This window comes from Pinus tabuliformis, chromosome 9 (genome assembly GCF_031772625.1).
Source record: "Pinus tabuliformis cultivar Carrire ecotype Pingquan chromosome 9, CPIR1, whole genome shotgun sequence".
Taxonomy (NCBI): domain Eukaryota; kingdom Viridiplantae; phylum Streptophyta; class Pinopsida; order Pinales; family Pinaceae; genus Pinus; species Pinus tabuliformis.
Window position 1 is genome coordinate 859,328,173 of NC_142307.1, and position 24,679 is coordinate 859,352,851.

Here is a 24,679-nt window from a genome sequence, read left to right on the forward strand (position 1 = left end):
AATCTTTGATCTAGAAAATAGTACACCGCGTTTACCTCATCAGATGGCTTTCCAGATTCCAGTGATAGTAAAAAACAAGCCTATTCATCGGACTGTAATTGATGAGGGAGCTTCCACGTGTATTATGTCGATACAGTGCTAGAGATCGCTTGGTTCTCCTTCACTAAATCAATCCCCGACAATTCTTAAGGCCTTTGATGGCCGTGGGTTCCATCCGTTTGGCATTCTACAGGATTTTCCTATAGGGGTTGAAGGAAAAACTGTTAGTCTAGATGTGGAGGTGGTTGATGCCCCTTTAGACTACAACCTTCTTTTGGGTCGAAGTTGGTCTTACGCTATGACAGCAGTCGTTTCATCGGTCTTCAGAGTAATAAAATTTCCACATAATGGCAAGATCATGACCATAGACCAGCTGGCTTACTTTTCATCTGACCCAGCCTCTTCAGAGAGTATCCAGCATGTTGGTAAAACGACTATCCCTTACAAGGATGTTGGCATAGGATTAGTTAAAGATGCCGGTTTACTGGGAACTTTTCCTTTTCCTCCAATCAACGCCGTGTCTTCGTTTGCATCTATTCATATGATTACTTCAGACACCATTGTTTATGACGATCCTTGGATCGTTCCTTCTGAATCTGAGATAGGCTCATTTGGTGACGCAATGCCTTTGAGTCCATATGAAATTGCCTATGAAGTCGTGCAGTCTTTTACCGACCCGAGTTCAACCAAAATCGACCAAATGAATGTGGTCTGTGAGGAATCACTTTTCACCTCAACCTTGGAGTTAATAACGTTTCCCGAAGTTGTGTCATCTGACGAACAACTTTGTGAAGTCCTGTGCATAGACGATTTACCATGGGAAGATCTCCATCATAGATCTTCGTTCTTACCTGAGGATGATCGTTTTGAAAACGATTTCTCATCAATCTTTACAGCTGAATATGTCAAAGAAGCTCAGAGTCCAATGAAACATCCTGATTCAGAGCTGAATTTGGGAAACATTTCTCGCACTCTTCCCATTGACATTTCAGTCAAGCCCGGAATTGTTGAGCACATTCATATAGGTGCCTCGTGTTCAGATAACGAAATTCAGACATACAAGGCCCTATTTCAAGAATTCCGCGATTTGTTTGCCTGGTCTTACGAGGAAATGCCAGGAATTGATCCCGCAATTGTTGTCCATGAGATTAAGACTTACCCGGATGCTAAACCCGTCCGGCAACGTTTGCGTCAGATTCACCCATGAAAAGCGGCTGCCATTAAAGCAGAAGTTGAGAAGCTGTTGAAAGCAGGTTTCATTTATCCAATCCCGTTAACGGATTGGGTATCGAATATTGTTCCGGTTAACAAAAAACAGGGAACAATAAGAATATGTATCGACTATAGGGATATCAATCGTGCTTGTCCCAAGGACAACTATCCAACACCCTATATCGATCAAATAATTGATGATTGTGCCGGCAATGAAATATTTTCCTTTATGGATGGTTTTTCCGGTTACAACCAAATCAATATTCTACCCGCCGATCAACCAAAAACAGCTTTCATTTGTCCATGGGGGACATTTGCTTATTGCAAATTACCTTTTGGGCTTAAGAATGCCGGAGCCACTTTTCAAAGGGCGATGTCTTATGCATTTCATGACATCAAACACATTGTGCAACCGTATCTCGATGATTTGCCCGCTCACTCCTTACATCAAGCTGATCACCTTGTCCATTTACGAGCAATCTTCATGAGGTGTAGGCATTATCGGATTCGGTTGAATCCACACAAATGTATCTTCTGTATAGAAGTGGGACGATTGCTAGGATTTGTAGTTTCAAAAGCCGGCATTCACGTCGATCCCTCGAAAGTAGAGGCTATCATCAAATTGCCTCCTCCTTCGAGTCTTCGCCAGCTCCAAAGTTTGCAGGGGAAAGCAAACTTTTTACGCCGATTCATTCCTAACTACGCCGAGATTACCAAGGGTTTTACCCGGTTGTTGAAATAGAACGCTCAATTCTCTTGGGATGAGATAGCTCAGAAATCTTTTTATGCGCTCAAGCACGCGTTGACCCATGCACCGTTGCTGCATCCTCCCAACTACAACCAGGATTACTTTTTGTACCTCGCCGCTGCTCATTCCACCATTGGAATGGTCGTAGTACAGGAAGACGAATTCGGATCGGAACATGTGATATATTACCTTAGTCGGACCTTAAATCCCACTGAGCTCAAATATTCACATGTGGAGAAATTGGCCTTGGCAGCCGTTCAAGCTGTCCAACGTTTTCGTCACTACATTCTTCTCCGTAAAACTACAGTCATTTCGGATTGCAACCCTATGATCTACATTTTGACTAAACAATTGCTAGGGGGCAAGTACTCCAAATGGATTGTTATCCTGCAGGAGTTCGACTTGGAATTTGAAAAATCTAAGTCTAAGAAATCTTTAGTTTTTGCAGAGTTGATGTGTGATTTCCCGCGTGCTGACACAAAAACTGTGGCAGAGGAACCCATTGCGGTCGAATCTTTGTTTCTCATCAGCACTTTAGATCCGTGGTATGGGGATATAATTGTCTATCTCCAGACCCAATCCTTTCGGCCTGAAGCTTCAAAGTCGGAATGTCGGAAAATTCGATTCCAGTCCCAACAGTACAAAATTATTGGAGATACTCTTTATCGCCGTGGGGCAGACTTGGTTTTCCGACGTTGCTTAACTCACGAAGAGGCAGAAAGGGTTTTGAATGACTATCATTCTGGAGCGTGTGGCGGTCATATGTCTGGGTATGCCACAACCCAGAAGGTGTTGCGTGCTGGCTACTTCTGGCCGTCCATGTTTAAAGATTGTATCATTGCGGTCTGAAAATGCCACAACTGTCAAGTGTTTGATCGCAAGATGCGCGCACCACCTGCTCCTCTCCACCCTATAATTGTCGTTGGTCCTTTTGCCAAATGGGGTATCGATTTTATTACATGTAACCCTCACTCAGCCGAGGGGCATGCGTATATCATCCTTGCGGTTGATTATTTTACTAAGTGGGCCGAGGCGATGCCTACATTTGAGGCAGACGACAAGACGTTGTAATTTTCGTATTCAATCACATTATTGCTAGGTTTGGTGTCCCACAAGTGATAATCACTGACCATGGGCGCCATTTTCGAAACATTATGATGACAGAACTTACAGGCCAGCTTGGTTTGCGTCATGATAGCTCAACTCCTTATTATCCACAAGCCAACGGTTTGGTTGAGTCCATCAACAAAGTTTTAGTTATCATGATCCGACGAATCATTGGTATTCATCGGTCGAATTGGCACAACATGTTATTTTCCGCGCTTTGGGCGTACCGAACCTCAGTGAAAACATCAACATGGTTCACTCCTTTCCAACTAGTTTATGGTTTGGAAGCTGTGCTGCCCATTGAATGCGAAATCCCGTCACTTCAAATGGCTGTCGAATTACTTCCAGCTACTTCCGAAGAGGAGAAGCGTTTATTATACTTAGCTCAAGTAGATGAGACTCGACGTGACGCTGCATTGGCAATCGAGACTCACGCAAAACGTATGAAAGCTCAGTATGATCGAAACGTGACCCCTCAAAATTTTTCGGAAGGAGACCTAGTGCTATTATATGATCAAGCTAATGATAAATTAGGTGCTGGAAAATTCGTTCCTATGTGGCATGGGCCCTACATTGTCAAGCGAAAGCTAGCAAAAGGGGCCTATGAGCTGGTAGATTTTGACAGGGACTCTCTGGGTAAACCCAGAAATGGACTTTACCTAAAGAGGTATTATGCTTAAATGATGGGTATGGAGATTTAGTTAGGTTAGATTTTTCTTTCTAGCTGGTGTGTTTGTTAGTATAGACAGTGCGCTTAGCTTAGAACGTGTGTTTTTCGTCGTTATTCTGGCTTATCTTGGTTTTACTCTTGATATTGCAGATGTCGACGCCTCTCCAAACGTACATTGGATTCGCTGATGGTGCTTGTCGTAGTACACGGAATATCTCTTCCGCAGCTTGGGTTATCTATTCGCCCTCTGATGAGTTAGTTTCTATGCATGGGGTGAGCCTCGGTCAAACAACAAACAACATTGCAGAATACAGTGCAGTGATTGAGTTATTGTCTTAATCTATTTCGTTTGGGATTCGGAGTTTGATAGTGAGGTTAGATTCTGAACTCGTTGTATTATAGCTTAATAGAGTCTATGCCATTAGAAATCCAGTGTTATTAAGGTTGTTTTTTAGAGTGCGTCTCTTGGAACGTGAATTTGATTACATTGAATATCAGCGTATTCCAAGGTCTTTAAATACATTAGCAGATGCAATTGCTTCTCGAATGTTAGACAAACATTTGCGATAATCATACATGTAAATTTAAAAACATTTCATCACATATGTTTAGCAAGATAAGCCGGTAATAATGATATATATAGATAGGAGTGTGTCAAAAAATACATCGTCTTCGATCATAGGTTAAAAAACACCTTATGATCGGCAAAAATGATAAGTACAAAAAACCAAAATGTCACATGTGTCTACAAAAGTGACCATCCATTCACTGGTGAGGCTCTCTATACGACACCACTGCACGGGCTACCCTACACAAGAACCTCCTAAAAGGTCCTGGGACTGCGACTACATAGCGCTGAAGCCTGATAGGAATATCATCTATGGTAGTCTCTGGTATGTCTGTCGTAAGACGCTCTAGGTCTTGTTCCAACTCAGCTAAGGTCTCTGCAGCCGCGTCCTGTGGGACCGGTGCCGGTGCAACTGGTTGTCTCCTCTCGAAAGGCCGGAGATTGGCTGGACGCCGTGGACCTACATCTGCATTTTGAAAATTTTTACTGTCAGTTTTGAGACGATATATAAAAACTAAAAAAAAATAGATAATTTAAAAACTTGTGAAAAATGAAGTACCTGTGTCGTCCCATTGTTCTCCCTGTGGAAGAACCATGTCTGGATCTCCACGAAAATCCACTCCGGCATAAGGAAAATCCTGGATCGCAAAGACCTGGTCCTCTAACCAGTGAAAGTAACCCGCAGGAAATCGGACAACCCCCGCTCCCTCATCAGGATGACGGGCCATCACCGCAACCCATCGCATCAACTTAGGCTCCCGAGGAGGCCCAACCTCAACAGTGAGATGCTGCGGGATCAGCATCGGAACTCTCTCTAGAGAAAAACTCACAACTAAAGGTCCATAACCAAAAGTCTTTAGTTGCCCGTTTTTTTCCCTAGTCAGTTGGCCCTTTAAATTGGCCAACACAGCATCGCACCAGTTGAAAATGGTGCCTCGGTAGCAATCAATCGCCATCCGCATCTGGGATCCAGTGGCAATGTGCAAAGCGGCAGCCCCGCAAAGTCTGGTAACTGTAAAGGCAATTACCATAAGTTCAGGTCGGGATATATACTTGATTTCTATCCCCTTCTCCTGGTTCTGATTATTGCACCACTCTAGACAGAGACTAGCGAGGGACTGGCCACCCGGCCTAGTCCCGTACAGAGACAATTGTTCGCCCCTCTTGGGCAAACCAGTGAGAAAATATATGTCTGAGGGCTCTATCTCGAGCTGGTGCCCTCCGATGTAAAAGCATTGATCCTGAACGTTCCACCTTTCAACCAACCACTCTGAGAATCGCACCTGGACCCTCATGCCAGGTATGGCCCAGTATTTGTAAATACCACATGCCTTCAAAGCATCAATGGAAGGTTGATGATTAATCGCGACCAAATCGACATCTTCGTGTTCTCTTTCACGCCAATCAAGCATGGTGGGCAATCTACACACCAGAAAACATTTATTAGAATTCACTAAATCAAAAATTAATGGTCCAATTTGGAGATTTGGGGGTTTGAATTTGCTTTGCGCGGAGTACGCACCCCGCCTTCAGAGACAGAGCGTATGTACGCAGGTTCTCTGAAGGCAGGTTGCGTACACCTGCCATTTTCCCAATTGAGAAAATGTCGGGGTACGCAGGTCACCCTTGGAGCACCTGCGTACCCCGAAAGGCGGACCTTGAAACCCCAAAGCCCCCAAAAAATCAAACTAGGGCCTAAAATGAAATTCTAAACAGATGAAAACAAAGAGGAGGATGTTGTGAAATACCTGAAAGAGACGGCGCTCGATTCTGACGGTCGGATTCTCCGCAAAGTCCACGGGAAGTTTCTTGCCAAAAGCCCTTTTCTCTCCCTCAACAGTAAAATGGTAAAAATGACATGGTGAAAGTTCTTTTTATTGGTTTTTTGGGTAAATGAATGCTAAGTTTGTTTATTTTTCACCATGAAAGGATATTTTTCAATGTATTTTTGCCTATCTTAAACAGGTATGAGTAATGTGTTGTTTTTGTGCAGGACAAAAGGATTTTCAGGGAAAATTGTCATTTTTCACGAACCAAAACATCAGAGTCATCTTTAAGCCCTTTTCTGACTCCTAAAACATGAAAAGATTGTCGAGCGTTTCTTTTACACTCGTTAAAACGGAATTAAAAGACGGTCCTCTTATAGCCCTTTTCTAACCGTAAAAACACGAAAAGATTGCCGGATTTTTGTCGTTTCAAATTCGATACTGGAAATAAAACGACGTGCCCTTGATCGCTTTTTACTTTTCAGGTCAGAGGCACTAATTATGAAAGTACTCCTTAGTCGCAAGATCAAGCGGTTCTCTCAAGTATTATTTTATACTTTTTCGGGCTTGGGAGACACAAATTTACGAAAAAGTTCAACCCTGGAGTCTTCTTAAGTTTTTTCAGACTCTCTAAAATTGAAAAACGCCGAGTTTCTCCTATACTGAACTCATTAAAATTTCACAGTAAAGGACCTGTTCGATTACAAACAGGAACGGACCACTCCTTCTTAGGGTTCGAATCAAAACTAAGTTGGACTCATCCGAAGGATGAGCTTATAATAAAGCATATGTTATCCTCCTCAAGCTTGTAAAAAATAAAGAGGTACTTACCAGAAATGGTGGGGGAAAAGAGAGAAAAATGAGCCTTTTTGTCATCCTTTGTCTCAGAAGAAGCCTTATCACCACTCTTGAACACGACACTTTCCATTCACCTGGGTTGGGAAATTCTTTGCCTCACAGTTGATCAAACCACATTGAAAGTCTTCAGCCAGGTATTAACTTTGGGTCAAAAGTCACCAAGCCATCTGTTGTGTCGTTATGTGTTCAAGAGGTCACTGCAAATAAACCATTCATCTGCAAAATACCCGTCACCATCTCGACCATCCCTGAGTCAGTCCTTACAGCTATGTTTCTTCAACTTGATCTATGATTTCGTGTTGTGGGCTTGCCTGCAACGGGTCGCTTTCTATCGACATCAGCACATTATCTAGAAAGATGACCTATAAATCGTCAGTACCTTGAAATCTGCATGCATCAATGGCAGGTTTCTCGCCTTTGACGACAGTTTACATCATTGACTTTCGATCGGGGGATTCCGTGAAATGTTCGACATCAACTCATTCATTCACATCTCATGGATTGTACTGGGTACTTTGAGAACCATTGACATCACTGGTGGTCTCTCTCACACTTGTTAACGGTTTACATCATTGACTGGTAATCAAGTGGTTTCTACCATGCTCGACATCAACTCATTTATTCGCATGGATAGAATCGTACTATTTCGGGAAGTAGAAATGAAGACCCTGGATCTAGTTTCCACCATCCAGGCTGCGAGGAGTTTTGTATTCATTGTATAGTAGACCAACTATAAACAGATGGCTGCGTCCATACTGTGTCTACACAAGTCTATGATTATGATGTACTGCAAAATCATTCCTGTATCAGAGCAGTAGTTAGTTTGTCAGTTAAAGTTTTTGATCTGAGTATGGGAATGCCTACCTCAACGATGATATGATCTTATATATGTATTTTTTGTTGAATACTTGCAGGTTCCAACTGGGCTCTCCACAAGATAATCCTTGAAATGATAAAGTACTTCACCCTTCCTAGATGATATGAAACCCTAATCTACTACAGGCTTCACACTTTAGGGGGCAATTTGTTACACTAAAATTTGTCACCATGACTATTTGCAGTTAGTATGGCTCCATCAATTGTCATACTATCCTCCTTGGCAAGTCTTATACCTCTGCTCTTCATGTCAAACTCCAAGAAAGAGAGAAAGTCTTCAAAAATCTATATATCTCTGGTACGCAGTTTCTCTTAGCCTTACCTACGTGTACGCACCTCAAGTTCACAATACCTGCGTACTTGTACGCTCTGTCTGTAAAAGGGTGGGTGCGTACTCCTGTAAAGGTCAAAAAGCGCAAGTTTCACTTCAAAAAAGTTACTTGTGGTCATTTCTAGAGCATTCTAGAAGCTTGTTTGACGTGTATTGAGCGCCTCCAGATGGTTCATGTATCCCTATGAAAGAGGAACTTATCCCATCAAGAGGGGAGCTATCCCATCCAAAGAGGGGCTTATCCCATTGATGGTGGACCTGATTAACTTCCTCTAGAGCACTATAAATACAGGCATTGGGCCAGAAGGAGGGGAGGTTGAAAGCTGAACATTCCTAAGGGTAGATGCTGCTGGAATTAGGACTCCCTTATAGAGCTTGAGAGGAGAGATTCCCATCCTTTCCTAGCCTTATTTGGAAGTGGGTGAGCTGATCAAAGTAAAGGAAAACTCTTGCTGGACTCTGGGAGGGACCTGCACAACACCAAGGCTCAGGTTGTAATGGTTTCTTTTGTTTCCACTTAATACAAATGAACTCATTTTTCTCAACAGATTGTTATTCATGATTTGTTTCATATACTCCTTGGTCTGTATGATGAATATGTGTTATTTTATAAGTTTATCAGGTGCTATTTAATCTTTTGGCTTGTTAGTGAATGCAGGTTTTGAAGAGAAGGAGGAGCTCATCTGGATCAGCGAGGCTGAACTACTACAAAGCGTTGGACTAAAGGTATGTTACAATCACCTGATTACTTGTATTCTAAATGCATGTTTAGAGAAAGGTAGTGTTTATTTGTCTTGTTTGTCACTAGAAAGCCTTAGCTTCTAGGGAGGTCGGTTTTGTCCGCAAAATCGACTCTTTCCGCATGACAGGAACAATGACTAATAACGAAGCGGAATTTATGGCTGTGTATCAGGGTCTCAAAATTCCCAGAAGAAACGGATATAGGAAGATAGAAATTGAAGGAGATTCTGCCCTGGTCGTGGGTACGATAAGGAAATTAATCCAAGGGAAACAATGGGAGAAGGTAGTTAAAAGTTGGAGAAATGCGAGTATAGTCCGAGATATAGAGGAAACGATGAAAGGGATCGATTACAAGATCACTTCGCATGTAAGAAGAGAGGGAAATAAACCCGCGGACTGCTTAGCGAATTGGGGAAGTAAAGAATCATTGGAGAAAGTCGATGACAGCTGGACCAATCAGGCATCGATGGCAAAATGGGACGGATTAAAACAGCGCATCGACAATGATAACCATGACACAGCACAAGGGTAATCAAAATTCCGCGTGGAGCGGGAGAAGGAGAATAAGGCAAGATCAAGTGGCAATGAGGACAAGACAGAAGGACGGCGCCCTTAACTCCCTGACATCAACAATTAATGATCATTCAGATCAGCAGGGACGCGGCCCAAAACGAAAACCGGTTATCATCATCGAAACCATCATTCAAAGCGTAAGGGAGATTCGAAGTAGGGAGCAATCCAATCATATGCGAAAAGGTGGCGAGAATTCTATAAGAAGGAACAGGGGAAGAATGACAGGCAACAGAAATTCGAAGAAGGTGGCGAGAGAAGGGGCGACTTGGCAGAGAAACCATAACCAGCGCCTCAAACGCACAAAAATGGGAGAGTGAAGAGATAAGACAGTCCAGACTGAGAGGGAGGCTGCTGAGGGCAGGCACTTTGAACGGGGCCGAGTTAAAATAGAAATAGAAAGTTCAGATGAAATGGAGTACAGTCAGGGGGAAGGGCTCAGAAGCAAGCATTTCAAAACTGGGCAGAGCAGTAAAGGAACGAAGCGAGGCAGAAAGGGTGGAAGATGGAAGACGCAAGAGCAGAGAGGAAGAGGACGCCCCCGTCAATCAACCAGCAATGCGGAGGGTAACCAGACGCAGAGAAGACGGAAAAGGGGGAATAAGTCGATCAGCATGGCGGTGCATGAAGCCGAACAGGCTTACAATTTGGAAACAAATGTAGACATAAGGAAAATCATTGATGCCATGGAGGACAGGGTGTTAGAGGAACCCTCCGACCCGGAGATGGAGGAATGGACCTCGCAGCTGCCGGACCCAGGCAACACGCGAGGCAGACTTACCCTTTACCGTCGCGCTCTCCATACCTATTGGGTGCTGAAGCACCTCTTGGCAAAGGCCTTGGAGCAAGTCGCGACCGAGATGCTGGAGATGGCGCAGGAAACAACGACAGCAAAAAAGGAGGTAGCTAACGTGGAAGAGCTGGTGAGGCAACAGAACGAGCACCTCAAGGAAATTCAAGCGATGTTGAAGGAGCTGGGGAAGGCCAACGACAACAACGAAGAAGGAAAAGGAAATGCGGTGAACCAAGAGGCCTGTTAACTGTTTCTCTTTGCAATTTAGAATGCCAATGCTATGGTTTTTGAATATTATTTTGTATGCCATAATAGTAGCAGTAAAACTGGGTCTGTCAAGTAGGACTGGGAAAGAATAGTTTTTTGGTAAAACATGGTGAAAGAGGGCTTAATGTCCTGCTATGCTTTTGACATTGTCCAGCATGAAAACTTTATTGAATGCCTGATGTATAGGAGCCAATAGATCTGGTTTCCCTACGGGGCAGATTGAGGCTCCTAAGTTTTGTACTTTTATAATTGTTGTAGATAATAGAAATACCGCAGTTCACAAAAAAAAAAATTGTATTTAGATGGTTCACGTGGGATAGCTCAACCGGAGATCTTGGGTTCAAATCTTGTGCTACCCTCCCCAAAACAGGGTGAATAACGGACATGTAAAAAATCGAAAATAGGAAAGTCCTACAAAACTTACAAAACAAATAAATAATTGTTTTTAGATTTAAAAGACTTTTCCAAATTGACCAAAAAAAATAATTGTTTCTAGATTTGAAAGATTTTTCCAAAGTTGACCCAAAAATCATTGTATTTAGATTTAAAAAACTTTTCCAAAATTGACCAACAGAATCTATATGTAAATTGAAAATAACTAAATTATGATTAAGATTTATAATTGTATTTAGATTTAAAAGATTTTTCTAAAATTGACAGACAAAATCTATAGGTAAATGAGAAGATTTTTTTTTTTAATTAAAATTTATAATTGTATTTAGACTTAAAAAACTTTTCCAAAATCAAATGTACATGTGATTCAATTCCAAAATTGACCCAAAAATCACTGTATTTAGATTTAAAAAACTTTTCCAAAATTGACCAACAGAATCTATATGTAAATTAACTAAATTCTGATTAAGATTTATAATTGTATTTAGATTTAAAAGATTTTTCTAAAATTGACCGACAAAATCTATATGTAAATGGAATTATTTTTAGTTAAAATTTATAATTGTATTTAGACTTAAAAAACTTTTCCAAAATTAAATGTACATGTGATTCAATTCAATACGACATAATGTATATGTAAATTGAGAATAACAAAATTCTGATTGAGATAAATGAATAGAAAGAAAACATTAATTATAAATAAGATAATAATAAACTGCAATAATATTAAATTTTGATGTACTTCTAATTTTTTAACCTTTGACCTAGTAATGTTGAACAGAGAGTCGCTCAGGTTCGTGGGAAGTGGTGTGATGGCATACATTTCGCATATCGCAGGGTTAAAAAGCACGTTAATCTTTGAGTTGGAATCTAGGACAGTCGATACCTTTATAACCGACATATTATAAAAATTATTGGATCCATGGTCACCATTAAAATTAATCGATTTCAACCAATCAAAACGAAGGAAGCTGCACTGGTCTTATTCTTCGTACAGGAGGTATCCATATGTACCTCGGTCACATTCATTTCTCAATGAATATGCTCACCTGCTCACCAAAATTCTCCCCATTTCCCCCATGTTTCTAGTTCGGTTCATAAAACGACAGGGCACCGCTGATAAATCCAACATAAAATTTGTTCTATCTTTGCTAAATCCGGGCACACCAACGAAACTCTTAGGGAGCCCAAATATTACCATGGATCCTAAGTGTTTGATAAAATGCCGCTGTGAGATGCACGGATTTAGACATAGGTCTCTCTTCTTTAGATTCTATGTGATTACGATGTACAGATCTGTTATAAAATTTAAGTAGGAGCTTAATGGGCCTTGGAGTCTTTGGGAAAAAACAAAAAAAGCAGGAAACTTTCCTTGTTGCCTGCATTCATAGTTTTTTGAGACACACGGGGAATGATTAGTACAGTCCGTGTTTAGGGATTCGAAGTTAGAAGAATCCAAGGCATTGGTGAAAATGCGGTCTGTGAGTCTCAAGTTCTTGATTGGCTGGGCAGAAAGGGGTAACAGATGGGTCGCTGCATGCCGCGGGGATTCGAGTCTCACTGCAGACTCTGGGAGAGACATTGCACAAGTTCTGCTGGGAAGCCCTGGGCTGAGTCCCAGACATAGGCGTTCTAATTCTCTAAAACATTTGGTGGATTCAGATTCACTTGAGGCCTTAAATTATTTCAGGTCGGGGACAGATGACTATGATAACCGTCTTGCTGGAGGGGCACATTGGAGGAGGCACGGATTCGCTCAGATTGCATTATATTTCATCATGTGGAATTTCTTCGTTGGGAACCTGGTCAGGGGCATGTTCAAGCTTGGTTCCAGGAAGAGTCTGAGGCGTTATGTTCTGTGTGTTGGTGTCCTGTTGATGGTTCTGATGTTTGTCAAGATTGGTTCTGTTGGATTGCTCAGTCCCAGACCTCGACAGGTATTGTTTTCCTCTTATTTAGCAGTTCTTTTTTTTTCTTTAATATCTTTTACTCTAAGAGAAGCATTGCAACTGGTGCGAATAGGTTGGTCGCCAATGTGGCCTGATATGCAACTGCCTTTTGCCACTGAAAGATGACCCCTATTGGCAACTCATCAAAATTTCGTTATTTTTATCTTTTTGTTGATTATTCTATACTAAACAGAACAAATGCAGGTAGGGATTTTGAATCTTGATTGCATCGCTGTTTGGACATATTCTTGAGGTGAATAATGGCCTAAATACCCTTGTCTTTATTCTTATTGGACCACCATTCCTATTGTTCTATGTGATGAGTTTCTGATTCTTCAAATGGGTACGGCTTCAAAGAGCAATTTGGTTGTTTTTCAATAAATTGCAACGGAAACCAGTGTTGCTGCTGATGGTGCACAGAATGACTAATCATCTGCAGACAAAAGCTCATTTCAACATATATCCTAAAATGATACAATGGTTCTCTACTTTGGAGGCATCGTGTGTGTTTTGAACACATCAGAATTTTAATTACTAAACAATAGCACATAAAGAATGTACAATCATTAAGCCAAAAGATCACACATGCAGATTCTCCTTTCTACATAGGCGATTAGGGCAAGCATGTCTGCTTTGGCTGCATCTTCAAGATAACAGACTTCTTTCCTAAAGTATCCATATTTATGGAGAGTTGCATAGACAACTTTGATCTAAAACCCATTAGTTATCCTAGATGGACTGGATCAATTGTCTCGTGAAAGGTTGTTCAATCCTGTCCATTTTTTAAGAATGAAATGCCTGTCAGTCTGATCACATCCCACTCGCCCCTTCCTGCCCGTGAGAGCACGCAGTTATTGCCAAAGAGGACCCCTTTCCAATGTAGAGGGGTAACAGAAGGAATACTGTATTCAGCAGTAGTATGTGCCCAAAAAGCAGCAATCCTGTTTGTTCGGTTTGACATTAAGTGTATAATGTGTCCCTTCAAGGCATCTTAATCCTCAGCTTGCCATTGGCGTGTCTAATCACTTGACCGAATTTGCCAAGTCTTCTGTAACTTCTAACTAGTGAATACTACTGTTTGAACTTTGAACATTGCTTTACTCTTCCTTTGTCTGCTGAGCATGCAGTAACTGTTATATTATGCCGTTCTTGTATTTGTTTTCTCTTTCCTTCATCTCTTCAACATGCAGTAGCTGATAATGTATCGTTCTCATATTTATTTCTCTGATATCTATTTTGTGCGACCAATCTGCATAACTGCCCAGAAACAATAATGGAATTTGGTATTATACCATTCTTCTGTGACCTCAAAGTATTTTAGTATCTTATTAATACTAAAACAGATTTTAATTCAACTTATGCTTCTGCTAAATGACAAAGTTTTGTGGCATGGATACCTAATATAACTTTTCTAGCCCTTCTTTTAGATCTAAGATTGTAGGCAGCAAATGTAGACTTTCTTAATTTGTTTAATATGTGGAATACGTTTATTCAATACAAAAGAATTTGCACAGGATAAAATCTAAAGTCTGGTTGTTCTGCTACTTCATCATATTTTGCAGGCCATTCCACAATATTTGTCCCTGAAGACAGTTGGAGGCTCAGGGCTGAATCTTGCGTTGACAGAGGAGACTCAACCTCCTACAGATATTGATGGATCATCTAATATATCAGAGGTGGATGGTTAAGTAGGCATGGTGAATTGAAGAAATTCGAAAAGAAATATTATTTGTTCAAATTTGGAATATGCAGATTTAATTGCAGTTTTGTTGTCTTTTGAGGAATTGGCTGTCATATAGTATGCTTTTTCTGAAATATCTAATTGTTCGAAACCAGGATTATCACTTGACAGACAATCTGTGGGCGAAGCCTGATAGTAGAGAGTTTGTCAAATGCATTGATCGTCCATGGCATCACAATAGTAGGCAACTTTTTTTTGTCAACGAAGACTCCCCCTTTTGCAGTTCCTACTTTTTCAGGGAAGCAATTTACTGCAACTTCTTTAATAAACTTTTTAATTTGCAGAACCAGGTGAGCGACATAATGGTTATATACTTTTCAAGGCCAACGGAGGATTGAATCAGATGCGTACAGGAGTAAGTGCATGAAAATATGTACTTGTAACATGCTTTATAACTGTTGGTTCGAGCATATTTTCTTGTTTTTTAATAAAGAATTTCTATCCTGCAGATTTGTGATATGGTCGCCATTGCAAGGATTATGAATGTCGTACTTGTTATACCGACTTTGGACAACAGTTCATTTTGGGCTGATCCAAGGTGAATGCGATCTCTCTACTAAGCGACATGAATTGGGTTATTTATTCCCTTGGAAAATAAAATATCCCTACTTTTTGTACTGTTTAGTGTTATATGATGCTTTTTCAACAATACGAAAAATGTCAGATCTCACATCAATTTTAAATTACTGTGATGATCCAGTGAATTCAAAGACATTTTTGATCTTCATCACTTTATTAATGTTCTAAAGGAAGATGTGCGCATTGTTGAGTCTTTACCACGATCTCATAAAAATGTGAAACCATTGGAGAAGGCCCCAGTGTCTTGGTCAAAGGTGTGTTAGACACTAACATTATTCTGGTCCATAGTTTTTGATAAGTTTTGGAAGAAACCTTTTCCATACACTAATTTTTGTTCAAATTACTGTTGTATTTCAGCTAACAGAGTATTGTACACTGTTTGTTGTACATGGATCTTTCTACAAGCATGAGATGCTTCCTTTGCTAAAAAAGCACAATGTTTTATATTTCACTCATGCTGATTCTCGTCTTGCAAATAATGACCTTCCTAATTCAATTCAGAAGATTCGTTGTCGTGCCAACTATGAAGCTCTAAAATTTGCTGACCCTATTGAGAAACTTGCACGAACTCTTCTCGCCAGAATTCAGGGAAAGGCACCCTTCATTGCCCTCCATCTCAGGTATCTCATGTTTAAAATTGGTAGTGTCAACGAATGTGAATAGGAGGCACATTAGTTATTGCTCTAGAACTAGGGATTAATGAACTTGTTGCTTTTCTTGCTGTGTTTAGATATGAGCAGGATATGCTTGCATTTACAGGATGCACGCATGGGCTTGCACTGGAGGAAGGAGAAGAGCTCAGAAAAATGCGATATGATGTTCCACATTGGAAGGAAAAAGAGATAGATGGGGAAGAAAGACGTAGGCAGGGAGGTTGTCCACTTACTCCTCATGAGACGGGCCTTTTTCTGAAGGGATTGGGCTATCCAGCTGCAACAAAACTCTATATAGTGGCAGGGAAACTTTTTGGCAATGGCAGTTTAGAATCCCTCAAGAGACATTTTCCCAATGTATACTCACATGCAACTCTTGCAACTGAGGAGGAGCTTGCCTCAATGAAACAATTCCAAAATAGATTGGCAGGATTGGATTATATAATGGCTTTGGAAAGCAATGTATTTGTATACACATATGATGGAAACATGGCCAAAGTTGTCCAAGGCCACAGGCGTTTTCAAGGATTTAGGAAGACAATCAGTCCTGACAGGTATAGGAATGGTTGGAGTTTAAAAGTCAGTTCTTTAGCTTTGATACTAAATAATCTACATCTATGCTTCATTAACTCTTTTAATTTTATGATATTTGATGCAGACAAACTTTGGTCAGGTTGATTGATGAGTATGAATCAGGAATGATCTCTTGGGATACCTTTGAGCATGATGTGAGGGAAATTCATTCTAATAGGACAGGAGCTCCGTACTGGCGAGAACCTGGGGAATTTCCAAAAACAGAGGAATACTTTTATGCTAATCCCCTACTAGGTTGCATCTGTGAAAATAAGCAAGTATCAAGGGAATTGTTGAAGGGAAAATTATAATGATGGTTTTCTTACACTTGGGTCCATTTTAGTATCCTTTTGCATTTTGTATAGTGACCAATTTCTTACAGCAGTTTCACGTTGACTCAAAAAGTCTTGCTTTAGAGTCTCTGCAGATTATTCTATGCATCATTCTTTTCTCACCTCACAATAAATTTGTGGCCTGCATCAACAGTTAAATCTGTACAGACACTACTGCTCCTTTCTAGAACTTCATAAGCCCCATTCATTGTATTGACTTGCTCAGTAGTATTGGCATGCCTTTCACTGCCATTGTGGAAGGTGGTATGGAAGATGCATCAGTTATCTTATTCCTTTGCTGAATTGAATCATAAGAAATAAGCTTCCGGGGGATGCAATGCTGTTAGTCTTGTCTCTTCTTCCTTGATATCATTTGATTACATAGGATGTGTGCTTATTGTATATATTCTGAAGTACAGAAATCCCCCAGGGATACCTTCCCTACTGGGAGCTCTACAGCGTCCATACATGGTCCTGAAAATCATTGTAATTCTTTAATATCTCGTATATTATGTTAATTATTCAGTTCATTCGTGCTTCCTCTTTGAGGCTTGAGGATTTCAGCCGATACATTTTCTGTTATGGCTCTCCATGCCAAAAGCGCAAGTATATTTCCATTGGATATCCAGTAATACTCTTGCACAACTTGTGACATTTGGCAGTATACAGGTGAATACTAAAGAAGTTGCTGAACTGGTTCTACATAGATTCTTAACGACATAGAATTTATTGCCTGTAGGGCAAGTTCAACTTGCAATATATGGCCTTTAGAGGAAACCGTTGAAATATTCAGATTTGCATAGAACGATTAAGGGTGTGCAATACTTTCACAGTATATTTATAGATAAAACACCCTATATTATTTAAGCAAAGTTTTTCAGTAGAAATCACATCAGAGAAATTTTTGGCCAATGTGTTTCGAACTAAAATTTTCTCTTATGTGATCTCTACCGAAAGACTTTGCTTAATTCATTATGGATCACAGAAGCTTGAATACAGAAATCATATATTATGTTTATTCATCATCAAAATGATGGTAACTAGTGTAATTGAGCATTGGGTTCTTATACAAATCTGTCTCATTGAGATGGCAAGAAAGCCCTCGAGGAAGAGAGAAACCAGACACTTGAGCAAGGCAGGAATTTATCTTTCATGGGTTTGCATGAAAAATTTTAGGGCATATTTTCACTAGATATATCACCAGAAATCACATATCAAATGTTCTCTCTTAATTGTTGTTTAGATTGATGTTGGGTAGACTTGTGTATAGGTTTCCTATGAAAACCGAGTGTTGTTTACTATACGTATAGATAAACCCCTTTAGCTCATTGAGAGGGTACTCAAAAAAATGGACCATTGCATTATCACTACTGCAAGTCTTGATGGGTTTTAAACCTGGGTATATTATGAAAACATTTATGTTTCCCATTTCACAACAGCCCACGTGACAAATGTTGTTCGTGTATTATCTTCTCCTCAGTAAGAAAAATGAGAAACAAAACAAATGATTGCCAATAATACCCACTGTGAGGATCACCTGTATACGATAAAAGTTGACCAATCTAATACAGGCTAGCTTTCTGGTGTAATGCTATAGAGATGAGACCAAATTTTCATTTTGAAAACATCTGTTATTCTCATCATTGTTGGCATAAATATTCTGTTGGTGTTCTTTCCACATCAATTCTCCTTGACAAACTTATTAAATGAAGTAATGGGGGATGATTCTCACAACTGACAGGATCAACATTTCAGCTCTCACTAAAAGGAATCTCTTAATCTGCCCTCATATTGAGATTTAATTATCTAAATCTAAGCATCTTTTGTCTTGAAGTGGGAAGAGAGGCGTGAAAGTTGGTCATCGTCACGGGAATACTTCATCCACTCTTTACTGTATAGAAAGGCACACATTGTACTTTTAATACAGAGACACATGTCGGAGTTAGTACCTTTTTATGTTCATGATCTCTCATTTTTCCCTACGTATTTTTCCATCATCTGTGTATGTATTTGTCATCTTCTATCTATGGAATTGATTTATTGCTTTTCTTTTGTTTTTTCAGCTTTTTGGCCTTGTCTTGATCTGGCCTCGTTCGTTTGTCTTCATGTGATTTCATATCAGGGTTTTTGAAACATGTGAGCATCCCTGCCCAAAAACTCTAGCAATTTGCATATTCAATTGAAAAATACTAATAGAGAAGTTTGCGTATTCTATTGAAAGACATTATTAAAACAAGTTTAAGAAAAACCATTTTTTCCTCCGGCAACAATTTCAAGTTACAGCTTATCCCAATTGGATTTTATTTTATTAAATATGTTTTTGGAACATTTTTTAGTTGAGTTTTGAAAACCATGTTTGAAAATTGAGGGGTGCAGTAGGTAATACAGACTGATTTTCGTTTAGATACTAAGTTTGAAGGTTGTACCTTCAACGAAATTGGTTATAGTTTGACCTTGATCTTGTACCATTTTTAACCGGCCATTTATGTATTGAAGGTTAGTGTAAGAATTAAATCTTAGTGGATTTCTTAATAATTTCTAACTTGCCAATGGTTTTACCTGACTAATACAACCATATAAGGCTTTACAAAAACGATAATGCTCACCCAACCATGTAAAATTTTGTGTGAGTATCATGCATTAATAAAAGAACATATCAAAACATTTTTCACATGGTACCCTCTCTTTATATTATCATGGCCCATTAATACACATTTTTATGCTCATTCCTCATATGGCAAGTTGATTACTAGTTTGCCTTGTGAACTATGAATCCCAATTCTATTCATGAGCGAGAATTTATTCTTTGTTAAGGTTTGGGTATTCAACTCCCTAACAAGAAACCAAGTAATTGGCCACACTCAAATGTTGCCCTAGAGTGTTGAATTGCCCTTCAATGCATCTTACCTTTGATGGAAGCTTGTGCTATATGTGAAAATATTTCCCCATAACAATATTTTTCTAAAAATCATTCATAACAATAATAAGTGTTCATAATTTAGAAATAAGAAAAAATGGGCTTTATAACATTAAATCGGTTTCCAAAAGATAACTTTCTGCCCAGTTTCAAATAATATAGACCTTTTCATAGTGAGTACATATGATTGAGCATTCAACATAAGCGTGTGATTTGTAAACAGCCGTGGATATTCCATTGGGCAGTTTGCCACAACAAAGTTGATAAAATTATACTTAGAATTTTGAAATCTACACTATGAGGATTTATTTCTCTTTATATTTATGGATCTTTGTATTACTATTTATTGTGTATGCTTGAAAATTAAAATTTATGTAGAAAATAGAGAACAATGAAATAAAAACTCACAAACCATATTTGATACATGATATATTTGTTGGAAATAACACTAAGAGAGGGGGGGAGGGGAGAGTGAATCAGTATTATCAATTTAATAATATTTCATTTCCATGAACAGATTTATAAACGCTACTTCGGTTAATGAAACTTGTGTATATACGCAACTATGTTTAGAGCAACAAGCGTACACCTTGTAAACTTATAATTTAGTCAATTGATCTTTAATTTGTGTATCAGAACCATATAAGCAGTAACAGGGACAGTGAAAAACAAAGCAGACAATCACACACAAGAACACAAGATATAAGGTGGAAACCCAATGTGAGTGAAAACCACCCGCTGCAATTCATCTCTATCTTCTCTCAATAAGAAATTTTTTTAACAATATTTCTGTACTGGTGCAGTCTTATACCAGTACACAAGCTTTTACCTGTAGAAGGCTACAACCTTCTCTCATTCTCCAGCTTCTCTTGGAAGGGAGCTACAACCCCCTAGCTCTTATACTAGTGGATGTACTAGTACGTAGGTGCTGACCTACAGAAGGCTACAACCTTCTCTTTTCTTCCAGGGACCACGTTTCATAAATTTTCAGATCGGATCCATCAATAGCATCAATCAAACATCAAAATATATTTACATCAATCAATCTCCCTTGCACTAACCAAAATTGAATCAAATAATCACTTCTCTGAATGCTATAACTAGAATATAGTAACAGTACCAGAACCCAGAACACTGCAACAGTGAACAGAAGTAGCTAAAACATATTTTATGAGACGTACGCTACTTAATATGTAGAACCTGCGTGCATACACTGCTATATGAAGGAAAACTTGCGTATACGCTGTTTTTAATTACCGAACCAATGTGTATACGCGCCTTTGCTACACTGAACCTGCATACAGATATGTAAAAAGATAATTTACCATTTTCAACTATTCAGACATCAGTATACCCAAATCATCAGATTTACAGATCAAGACATGTGCCAAATATAAAAGATCAAAACCACACAAAGATACTTCTTTTCAATCCTTAAAATCTTGACCTATCAATAGAACTTATACTTCTTCTAGTGCTGAGGTTTCTCCTTGATTCAGATCCAGTGATGCACCATAACTCAATCACCAGTTTTCTAGATCTTTCTCTTCATTAGATATTCAATGCTTGAGTGCATTTGCCTAATGATCTACTCCTCCTTTTATAGTCTTAGGCCTTACTCAATACCATGGTCCAAAACCACTTAGAAGCAATACCTTGGACCAAATACCTGGGATCAACACTTCGGTCAAGATACCTTGGATCAATACCACGAGTCAAAATACCAGGGACCAAATACCACGGACCAAAACCAAGTTTTTCAACATGTACGCACTTTTCCTTGCGTGAAAGTGCATGTATACGCATACGCACCTTCTGGACTTCTAACCTGCGTGTATACGTGGCTTGGTCAAGGGGAACCCGCGTATATCTCTTTTCCTTCATTTGAGAGCTTGAACTGTGATCTGTCATCTGAGTGAGTTGCCATCAAGGACAACACCTGTGTCATAGCGCCAAACCTGTGTCATAATGCCAACAATCTCCCCCTTTGGACTTGATGGCAACCCCAAGTCACTCAAAGTCATTCTCCCCCTTTGTCATCAAGTGCAAAGGGTTATGCTCCCCCTGAGTACATGCTGAACTTTTTGGATATGCTAAAGCGTATTGTTCATGCTCCCCCTGACTGAAGGCAAGGTGTGCAAAAAGATGTTCTATAAGAATAACACGACTCTATACATTATAAATGACCTTTCTATCACCAAAAACTCATACATATATCCATCTCCCAACCAAGTGGGGATATACCAAGATTGACTCATCCACCCAACCAAGTGGGGATACACCAAAAGTTTATACATGATAAAACAAGAACCTTACATCATCTATCCCAGGCATAGTGGAGAAACAAAATAGGTCGTTACATGACCTTGATAATAAAAGATATACATGACATAGAGAGGAAATATCTAAAACAAGATTATGATAGTTACCAGCAATTATCATCAGTAGCATCTGTCAATCACCATCCAGAGCAACAACCATGATCTCCCTCTACACCTATTCAACCTAAATAAAAAACAACTGTGAAATTGTACCGAGATCTTCTAAGGTAATGCCGACAATGATAATGCCTTATATGCTCCCCCTGACCCTGTGCCAGATGATCACTGATAGACCCATATCAGAGTCTTTCCATCCTGAGTCTAGCCCACTGATATTCTTCAAACAAACATATATGCGGCTGTATCCATAGAAATCGGCGTATGTACGCGGATATGCTTCATGAAACTCGCGTACAACCACTGTTCTCTGAAATAGATAAGTGTCAACAACAAGATGATGCATCAACTACTCCCAACTTCTGTCTGAGGTATTCAAATGTCTCTCTGGGCAGTGGTTTGGTGAATATATTAGCAACTTGTTCCTTGGAGGGAACATACTCCAATTTGACCTTTTGTTCAAGCACTTGTTCCCGGAGAAAATGATATTTGATAGGTATGTGCTTGGTCTTGGAATGCATGACTGGATTCTTTGAAATACTGATTGCACTTGTATTATCACATAGAATGGAGATGGGTGGAGTACATGTGATCTGAATGTCTTACAATGTTTGCATCATCCAAAGGAGTTGTGTGCAACAAGATGCAGTAGCCACATATTCTGCTTCAACTGTAGATAATGCAATTGAACTTTGTTTCTTGCTGAACCAAGACACTAATCTGGAACCCATATAGAATGCACCACCACTAGTGCTTTTTCTATCATCCATGCTTCCTGCCCAATCTGCATCTGTGTATGCATGAAGTGTAAGATCTGTGTCCCTAGGATACCATAAGCCAAAATTTTGAGTTCCTTGAAGATATTTGAAGATCCTTTTGACTGCCTACAGGTGTGATTCCTTTGGATTTGCTTGGAATCTTCCAACTATTCCCACTACATGCATGATGTCTGGTCGAGTACCTGTTAGATAGAGCAGACTACCAATCATGGATCTATAGGTTGGTTGATGTACTGCTGTTGATTCATCATTTGCGCTGAGGCTGCATCCTGTTACCATAGTGGTACATACTGGTTTAGAATCTTCCATGCCATATTTCTTCAAGATCTACTTGAGGTACTTGGTTTGTGATATAAAGATACCATCTTTATTTTGTTGAACTTGTAAACCAAGAAAATATGTGAGCTCACCAAACAAGGACATTTCAAATTCTTTCTACATTACCAAAGCAAAGTTGTGACTCATGGCTTCTTCATTGCTACCAAAAATGATATCATCAACATACACAACAAGTATTAGCAATTTATCATTGTCAATTTTTATATATAAATTGCTATCAGCTGATCTTTTTGAAAACCTTGTTGATGAAGATATTTGTTAAGACGATAATACTAGGCCCTTGGAGCTTGTTTTAGACCATAGAGAGCCTTTCTGAGTCTGCATACAAGTTTTGGATAATTTCCAAGGATGAATCCATCTGGTTGCTCAATATATACTTCTTCTTCTAGATCTCCATTAAGAAAGGCAGATTTCACATCCATTTGATATACTTTGAACTTCTGAAAGCTAGAAAGAGCAAGGAACATTCTTATGGCTTCAAGTCTAGCAACAGGTGCAAAAGTTTATTCAAAGTCTATACCTTTTTGTTGAGCATATCCTTTACAGACAAGTCTGGCCTTGTTTCTAATTACTTCTCCATTTTCATTCAGCTTATTTTTGAATATCCATTTGGTTCCTATGACATTCTTATCATGAGGTCTAGGAACTAATTCCCAAGTATTATTCTTTTCAATTTTCTCAAGCTCTTCATTCATAGCCTTGACCCAACATTCATCTTTGCATGCTTCATGTACATTTTGCAGTTCGATGGAGGAAAGCAATGCTAGATAGCTTGAAACTTTTGTAATAGTTCTTCTTGTCTGCACACCTACCTCTTTCTGTCCCAAAATTTGAGTCTTTGGATGATTTTTTCTGAACATATCTGGATGGAGTCTTTTCTTCTGCCGTTATTTTCTCTTCTGGTGCTTCATTGGTTTCTTCTTCTTCAACATTAGTCTGATTTGATGTGGAAGGATAATCCTCATCTTCTTCCCACTCTTTAGTTTTTCCCTGTTTTGGATTTTCGCCTGCTTCATCAACCACAACATCAATACTTTCAACAATTTTCCCAAGTCTTTTATTATAACACTTGTATCCTTTACTCTGGGAATAGTAACCAAGGAGAATGCCTTCATCTGCTCTAGGTTCAAACTTGTCAAGTTTTTCATCAGTCCTTTTGATATAACATTTGCTTCTGAAAACTTTAAAGTATTTTACAGTAGGAGTCTTACCATACCAAAGTTCATGAGGAGTTTGAGTGCTGTTTACCTGAACATTCGTTTTGTTGAGAATAATGACAACAACAAATGCAACTTTACCCCAAAAGGGTGTAGGAGTTCCAGACTCATCTAGCATAGCACGAGCCATTTGTTGAATAGTTCTGTTCATCCTTTCTACCACTCCATTTTGCTGAGGAGTCCTTGCGGTAGAGAATTCCCTTCTTATTCCATGTTCTTCACA

The 24,679-nt window shown here is 39.4% G+C and overlaps 2 protein-coding genes across 2 annotated transcripts; both read left to right on the forward strand.

The window, feature by feature from the left end:
- Nucleotides 1-9,049: 9,049 nt before the first annotated feature.
- Nucleotides 9,050-9,448, forward strand: LOC149151497 (uncharacterized). Its single transcript, XM_089443174.1, has one exon. It carries the CDS (start codon nt 9,050-9,052, stop codon nt 9,446-9,448), a length of 399 nt encoding a protein of 132 aa, XP_089299300.1.
- Nucleotides 9,449-11,859: 2,411 nt separating this feature from the next.
- LOC149151498 (O-fucosyltransferase 19-like) lies at nt 11,860-17,296 on the forward strand. The gene is made up of 9 exons (XM_089440411.1): nt 11,860-12,876; nt 14,451-14,564; nt 14,725-14,809; nt 14,914-14,984; nt 15,079-15,167; nt 15,330-15,462; nt 15,575-15,828; nt 15,939-16,415; nt 16,520-17,296. The coding sequence occupies exons 1-9, from the start codon at nt 12,412-12,414 to the stop codon at nt 16,743-16,745; spliced, it is 1,914 nt and encodes a 637-aa protein (XP_089296537.1). The 5' UTR covers nt 11,860-12,411; the 3' UTR covers nt 16,746-17,296.
- The last annotated feature ends 7,383 nt before the right edge of the window (nt 17,297-24,679 follow it).